Genomic DNA, 8,325 nt, shown 5'->3' on the forward strand with positions numbered 1-8,325 from the left:
TTGCAAGACCGCAACAACTTCTTAATCATATTTCCAATAGTAGTTCATTCAAAGAATTGCCCCATGATAATGTTTATTGCTATTGAAACCATCGGATTCTTGTTTAAAACATATTCTCCAGTGTGGTCGGTCACTCTTTCTATTTTGTATTATAAGAACTGTTTTGGTTTATTTAAATTAGATCAATTTGCCTTTAGTTTGTGTGAGTTAGCAGAGTGACGAAGTGATGTGGGGTTTCGTTTTGTTGTTGTTTCTGTGCTTCCCTTCGGCTGATAACAATGTTTTCATTTATTTATATATTTGTCGAGCATAGAGTCAGTGTTGTGACCTCTGCATTTACAAATCAAGAATATAGAGATTTCTACTAAAAATATATATGGCACCATATAAATATAAGGCTTAACATGGACAGCACTTGGTCCTGCTTCAAAATGAAAAATGTACTCCAGAGAAAATGTTAGCTGAGTGATGATGACGGTCTATGTTTGATATATTTTATTCAATAGAAATTAATCTATGCAATACAAGCACTTTGAGAAGAACACTTTGGAAAAGAGCAAATCTCAAATCTTTGGATGCTTTTTCAGTACTGCTGGTTCAAAGTAAACAATTAAAAAAAATTATAGAAAAAGCCACATTGCGTCATCAAATAGTAGAAACAAAGCTAATCTTGCGATTTGCACATTAACATTCCATTAACGGCGAATGGGTAGAAAAATACCCAAAAATAGAACTGTCTTAGGAAAATTCTAGCTTGAATTAGGAAAGAGGTATCCTAATGCAATTTGGATTGGCCTAAAATGACAAAAGAAACTTGTTCAAAATAAATCTACCCATAATAAAAGAGGACAATCAGCTTGTCGAAAGTCAAAAATTTTTTTATGAAAAAAAAAAAAACAAGAACATAACAATCAGCTTGTCAAAAGTCCAAAATTTTTTATGTAAAAAAAAAACAAGAAAATAAAAAATTTTCTAAAAAAATCTCAGTAGTGAGATTGTTGGAAACCTTTTTAGTGTCTTGTTGCATTTGACGGTTTCATGTCAAAGTCATCAAAATCAATTTTTCTTCACAATGTTTGGGTATAAACATTTTTTAAATTTTTTGTTGGAATTATTTAAAAAAAATACAACGTCAATATAAATCCTCTAAATATTGAATACATGCAATTTAATCAAAATCGAACAAGGGTTAAGGGACACCGGGTATACTTTCCTCCTATCAATGAGTACTGTCCCATACTGGTTAAGGCTCAATGAAAAGAAATCCAAATTTGCCCATAAACATTCCATTAAGTAATAGAAGGGGTTCTTCCCGCATGTCTATGAGTACTGTGTGATACAAGTTTTAAGCTCAATGTTCAAGTCAATGAATGTTTTAGGCTAAATAATAGGGCGTATCCTCTTTATTGCCGGGTCCGAACGGCTTGCCGTAGAGCGACACCACTTTTGTAGAGGCGTTTACATTGCTGACTATCTACGTTTAATACCACACATATGTCGCCAGCTCGAGAGGGGTGACGAACATTTTTCAGATGTTTTCTGACCGGGATTTAAACCCCGGGGTTCAGCGCCAAAGGCGGAAATGCTAAAAAATTGCCTTTTCCTATGTCAAAGGGTAGCAAAAACACGCTTTCCAATGTCAAAGGTTCTAAAAATCACCCTTTCCTATGTCAAAGGGTACAGAACCACCCTTTTCTATGTCAAAGGGTACAAAAACCACCCTTTCCTAAGTCAAAGATTACAAAACCCACCCTTTCCTAAATCAAAGGTACTATAACTACTCTTACCCAAGCGAAAGGGTACTATAACTACCCTCACCCAAGGGAAAGAGTACTTAAACTACCCCTTTCCCTTGGGTAAGGGTGTTTTAAGTGCCCTTTAGGGTACTTTAGGGAAAGGGTACTAAAACTACCCTTACTTAAGAGAAAGGGTTCTAAAACTAGCCTTACTTTAGGGAAAATGTTCTAAAACTACTCTTACCCAAGGGGAATGGTACTAAAACTAACCTTACATGAAGGAAAGGGTATGAAAACCACTCTTGCCAAAGGGAAAGGGTTCTAAAACTACCCTTACCCAAGGGAAAGAGTACTAAAACTACCCCTACCCAAGGGAAAGGGTACTCAAACTACCCTTACCCTAGGACAAAGATGCTAAAACTACCCTTACCCAAGGGATAGTGTACTAAAACTACCCTTACTCAAGGGCAAAGGTCTAAAACTATCCTTACCCAAGGAAAAGCGTACTAGAACTACACTTACCCAAGGGAAAGGATACTAAAACTACCCTTACTCAAGAGAAAGAGTACTACAACTATACTTACCCAAGGAAAGGGTACTAAAATTACTTTAGGCCAGGGAAAGGGTACTAAAACTACTCTAACCTAAGTGAAAGGGTACCAAAACTACCCTCACCCAAGGGAAAGGATTCTAAAACTACTCTTAGCCAAGGGAAATGGTACTAAAACTATCTTACCCAAGGTAAAGGATAATAAAACTACTCTTAGCCAAGGGGAAGGGTAGTAAAACTACCCTTACCCCATAGAAAGGGTACTTAAACTACCCTTACCCCAGAGAAAGGGTACTAAATCTAACCTTATTCAAGGGAAATGGTACTACCACTACCCTTACCCAAGGGAAAGGGTACTAACACTATCCTTACCCAAGGGAAAGGGTAGTAAAATTACCCTTAGCCAAGAGAAAAGGTACTAAAATTACCCCTAGCCAAGGAAAAGGGTACTAAAACTACCCTTACCCAAGGGAAAGGATACTAAAATTACTCTTACTTAAGGGAAGGGGTACTAAAACTACCCTTACCTAAGGGGAAGGATACTAAAACCACCCTTAGCCAAGGGAAATGGTACTGAAACTAACCTTACCCAAGGGAAAAGGTACTAAAACTAACCTTACCCAAGGAGAAGGGTATTTAAGCTCCGATTACCCAAAGGACAGGGAGCAAAAATCTTTTTTGCTGAGCGAAACGGTATATCCACTACCCTTCATCAATAGTCGTTGCCTGCCAATAGTGGAAGATCTCACTCTATTTCAAAAAAATTAAAGTTCTAACTCTTTTTTATGTTTCGTTGTTAACGTACGCAATGAATGGTTTCATTTCATTTATATTTCTCAATATATGCATGTATAAACAAGATTATTTCTCCCTTTTTTTTGGAGTAAAAAAAATTATGGAACACGATTTAACACATATCGAAAAGAACGGATATGAATGAAGAGGAGAACACATTTCCTTTATAAATAACATCGAAATCACTCAAGAGGCAACCACGATTTGTTTATATTTTTGCACATTGCAAATATAAAACTGTCTCAATTTATCATTTGCCTTTAGTGTTTATTCAAAAAGAAAAAAATGGGCTGGAGTATGCAAGCATAGAAAGTGACAGTAACAAGACAAACGTACGACAAGATCCTCCTACCTTACAATCGTATAAATAAATAAAATATATGGTATATGCAAATGAAATAGCTTCTCATTTTTTATTTTTTTATTAAGAGATTAAAGACATTCTTCTATGGAGGGTAACAACTTGGAATTTTTACATCGTCCATTGTAGACCGCCCAAGCTTTCCAGCCCTGAAGTTTCTTAACATGATGGGCACACTTAACCGATTCTTTGATATCATCTGTTAGCAATTGCTGGCAATTGATTTGACAAAGATTTGCTGAACTTCTTGAAGCTTTCGATTGACACCAATAGCGGTCACTCACTTGAAATAGACCAAAATCATTGGACCAATTGCCGTTCAAACGTCCAATGGCCGAAGTATTAAATTTACTTTCAAATTGTGCTATGCAACACCAGGTGGCTAGTTCTGATTTTGAAGTTCCCAAACGCAGCATTTCACGAGCCAATTCGCAGCATTTCAAAATGCGACCATTAGAGATGTGCAGTGTTTGACATAAAAAATAACACCATAAAATTGACGAAAATCTCAAACGCATTGTTTCAAAAAAGAAAAGAAAAAAGAACAGAGATTCTTTGATCTTTTTGTGTTGATTTAAATACTAAGACTAAAACTGGCTGGTATGGCTAAATCAGAATGTAGGCACACTGAATTTATTTTTGAACAGGGATTCTCAAATGGCAAAATATTGACTATTTGATTTAATTTATGACAAAAAAACGGGAATACAGAACACTTAAATTGTTTAAAAGTTATAGCCTCTGAATGTTTAGAGAAGTCAAAGATAGTCAACTCTGTAAGAGATATACACAGGGGAAGACACTGTGAGAAAGTTGATAAATTCTACTTTCTATACTGCTTAGTTTAATAATTCAAACGTTATGGACTAATATTTTGCCTTTTGTCCAGAGTGCAACACCAAGTGGTCACTAGTTCGACTATTTATTCGACGAATACTATTTATGTAAATTAAAAATCGGTTTATACCGTATCGTAGTAACTGCAATTTTCAACCGAACTGCATGATTTTTGGTTCGGTTTGGGCTATTGCTCATCTGAATACTTCTGTTATGGTCCATAAAAGTGGTTCATATTTATCTTCCATAACAGAGACCGCCTAATTTTTATACCCTTCACCACTACTGTGGTACAGGGTATTAAAACTAAGTGCATTTGTTTGTAACACCCAAAATGAAGAGAGATAGACCCATTGATTAGTATAACTATCGACTCAGAATAATTTCTGTTTCGATTTAGCTATGCCCGTCTGTCTGTCTCTCTGTCCGTCTGTCCATGTTAATTTGTGTACTAACTACAGGTCGCAATTTTCATCCGATCGTCTTCAAATTTGGTACGGGCATGTTTTTCGACCTAGAGACGAAACCTATTGAAATTGGAAAAAATCGGTTCAGATTTGTATATATAGCTCCCATATATATGTTCGTCCGATTGGCAGTAATGTATATGTTCGTCCGATTTTGAGAAATATTGCATTAAAGTGCTCATTTGTTAACCGATTCTCTCGAAATTGGAGAGAAAGAATTTTCTTCTGACTCCTAATGTTACAGGTGAAATTCATAGAAATCGGTTCAGATTTAGATATAGCTGTCATAAGTACATTGCCGGATTTTCATTCCCAGAACTACTGCAAGCTCATTTACCAAACGTGCCAAAACTTTGTACAACGCTTTCCTCGTCGACTATCACAACATCTATAAAGTTTGATCAAAATCAAGTCAGATTTAGATATAGCTCATTTGTTAACCGATTCTCTCGAAATTTGGCAGAAAAGGTGCTCATTTGTTAACCGATTCTCTCGAAATGTGACAGGAAGAATTTTCTTATGACTCTTAATATTACTGGTGAATTTCATAGAAATTGGTTCAGATTTAGATATAGCTGCTACTTTTCACTTCTAAAGCCCGATTTTCACTTCTAGAGTCACTGCAAGCGCATTTATTGACCAATCTTGCCAAAATTGTGCACAATGCTTTCCTCGATGACTACCACCATATCTCAGAAGTTTGGTCAAAATCGATTTAGATTTACATTTTGAACATATTTGCATTGCTCGAAATTTGATACGTAAATTTTCACAACCCATCTGAAAACATCCGCAGAGGTCCATCAAAATTGGTTCAGAATTAGATATAGCACTCCACTTTGTATTTATAGGGTAGGTGTAGGGTATTATAAAGTCGGCACCGCCCGACTCTTGTCTTTCCTTACTGGTTGCTTATAAGTCTTTAGTGACCACAATTATTCAAACGATCTGCCTTAATGTCGGCAACGTTTAAGAAACCCTGTCACTACAAAACTTGGACACTGTTGCAAATTGCCAACAAACAAATATTAATAATTTTATGTTTGCTATAAATAATGGTCATTTGTCAATACGAGTGGTACAGAAAATTGGTATAAGGGGTTTGCATTGCAATACATGACTTTCCATTACAGTTTAATAAATGTTTAAGCATTATGAGCACACAGTAGCGCTTACGCAAAAACAGGCCTTTCGTAAACTCTTGTGGACTTTGTTATAAAACAGAAAAACAAGTTTTTGGAGAACAACACCCCAATATTGAAAGAACATATTAACAAGAATTGCGGTATTTATGGCGATATTAACACAGGCCATATACACGAGTGAGAATTTAAATATTTTTTTTGTTTTAATGCTGTAAGAATATGCAGATGTACGAGTCATTTTTGAAAATAGTATTTCTATGCCGAAATCACGCTAACTTTCGAAGGAGTATAGCTAGGCGTTTGAAATTTTGCACAAACACTTTTTATTAGTGTAGGTCGGTTGGGATTGTAAATAGGTCAAATCGGTCCATGTTTTGATATAGCTGCCATATAAACCAATCTTGGTCTTGACTTCTTGAGCCTCTAGAGGGCGCTGTTCTCGTCCGACTTAACTAAAATTTTGCACGTAGTGTTTAGGTATCACTGCCAACAACTGTTCTAAGTATGATTCAAATCGGCTCATAATCTGGTATAGCTGTCATATACACCGATCTTGGATCATGAGCCAAAAGAGGCCGCAATTCGCATCCGATTTGGTTGAAATTTTGCATGAGGTGTTTTGTAATGATTTTCAATAACTGTGCTAAGTATGGCCCAAATCGGTACATAACCTGATATAGCTGCCATATAAACCGATCTGGGATCTTGACTTCTTGAGCCTATAGAGTGCCCAATTCTTATCCGATTTAGCAGACATTTTTTACAACGGCTTCTATGATCTAATATGGTCTGAATCGATCAACGGCTTGATACAGCTCCCATATAAACCGATTTTGCTTCTTGAGCCCCTACAAGGCTCAATTCTTATCAGAATGGATTGAAATATTACACTATATTCATTTACGGTCCGAATCAGGCTATAACTTGATATAGCTCCAATAGCATAACAGTTCTTTTTCAATATTCTTTGTTTGCCAAAAAAGAGATACCGCGCAAAGAACTCGACAAATGCGATCCATGGTGGAGGGTATATAAGATTCGGCTCAGCCGAACTTAGCACGCTCTTACTTGTTTTCTTCAAAAATCTCTAACGACGCGCACTCTAATGTATAAAAGACAAACTTATTTAAGGCATAGGACTATTTTCTCCATATTCAGTTATTCGATAACTACATAATCTTGTGTTATTAAAGAAACAATGTTTAATTGATAAATGGTAATTTTTTTTTAAGTAAACTGCATATTGAGAAATTTGTCTTTAAACGTAAAAATAAACATCTCTTGTTTTAAGCTTAGCTAAAGCATTGTTCAATTTCAATGTCATCGATTACGTTGGTGCTGCCATTGCAGAATTCGTTGTAAACCGTCCATGCAGACCATCCCTGTTTTTTTTTAATATACTGGGCACACTTGACAGCCTTGGTGATATCATCTTGCATGAGTTCGATACAATCCACATTGCACTCATTGTAGAAATGAAAGGCAGACTCATTTTGGGGTTTACACCAGAATTTGTCACTTATTTGAAAGATGCCATAGTCCAATGAGCCATCCATGTTGCGCGAGCCAATGGCATCGGTGTTGAAGCGACTCTCGAATTCCGCTATACACAGCCACAAAGGTAACTCCTCTTTGGCTATGTCCAGTATGTACAGTTGACCTGCTAATTCGCAGCGCTGCAGTCGACGTGAGTGTGCCTCGCGAATAGCAAAGACAAAGATCAGCAAAAGCAGTGTCACGAGTATGCAAATATGGTTGATAACAGTACCACGTGCTGTTCTATTGTAGTTGTTGGTGGCAATATGATTGTGTGGGCGTTTAAACGTTAACTTATGCCTATTTCCATTAATAAACATTTCAAATAATATTCTTTGCTGTTTTAATTGAAATTCTCTTTTTTGAAGTGCGGAGACGCCAAGAATGGTGGATGAATTATTTTAAAACAATGTCCGAACACTTGGAAATAAACTATGCTAATAATTGTTAATCATTATTCGCTGAAAGTCATAGCCTTCTAGCTGCGGACGACCACACCGCCAATCGTCATAAACAATAGTAGTCAATAATTAATCAGCTCTCAAGTACACTACACATAGTTTGGAGTTTTCTTTTTATTTTGTTATTGTTGTTTTGCTTTATAAACAAATTGCAAGTTATGACAACAAACCGGTTTTTAGTGTTGAATGTTTGTAAACAGAGATCATTTTGAGTACTCTTCAACTGGAAATGCTTAATCAAACCATATGCTGGATTAACCCTCTCACGCCCGAATTAAAGTGGGCGTGGCTGAAATTTTTTCGAGTAGACATATGAGATAGATTTAACCTCAATATCAACTGAAAGATATGTCAATGTCCTAGGTGTCCTGGTTCAAGAGCTACAGGATGTTGCGTATATGCAACATTGGGCAACAGTGTTAAATTTAAAGAAATAC

General features: G+C 36.3%; 2 protein-coding genes across 2 annotated transcripts; both read right to left on the reverse strand.

The window, feature by feature from the left end:
- Nucleotides 1-3,467: 3,467 nt before the first annotated feature.
- On the reverse strand, nucleotides 3,468-4,008 carry LOC106095195 (lysozyme P). Its single transcript, XM_013262443.2, has one exon. The coding sequence runs from the start codon at nucleotides 3,958-3,960 to the stop codon at nucleotides 3,514-3,516; it is 447 nt and encodes a 148-aa protein (XP_013117897.1). The 5' UTR covers nucleotides 3,961-4,008; the 3' UTR covers nucleotides 3,468-3,513.
- Nucleotides 4,009-7,092: 3,084 nt separating this feature from the next.
- Nucleotides 7,093-7,846, reverse strand: LOC106095184 (lysozyme 1B-like). Its single transcript, XM_013262434.2, has one exon. It carries the CDS (start codon nucleotides 7,745-7,747, stop codon nucleotides 7,184-7,186), a length of 564 nt encoding a protein of 187 aa, XP_013117888.1. The 5' UTR covers nucleotides 7,748-7,846; the 3' UTR covers nucleotides 7,093-7,183.
- Between the last annotated feature and the right edge of the window lie 479 nt (nucleotides 7,847-8,325).

The sequence above is a fragment of the Stomoxys calcitrans genome, chromosome 5, assembly GCF_963082655.1.
Source record: "Stomoxys calcitrans chromosome 5, idStoCalc2.1, whole genome shotgun sequence".
In the NCBI taxonomy this organism is placed as follows: Eukaryota; Metazoa; Arthropoda; class Insecta; order Diptera; family Muscidae; genus Stomoxys; species Stomoxys calcitrans.

Excerpts from the sequence above, each read along its gene's own strand:
- LOC106095195 (XM_013262443.2), bottom strand. The coding sequence starts at position 3,960 with ATGCGTTTGAGATTTTCGTCAATTTTATGGTGTTATTTTTTATGTCAA.
- LOC106095184 (XM_013262434.2), bottom strand. The coding sequence starts at position 7,747 with ATGTTTATTAATGGAAATAGGCATAAGTTAACGTTTAAACGCCCACAC.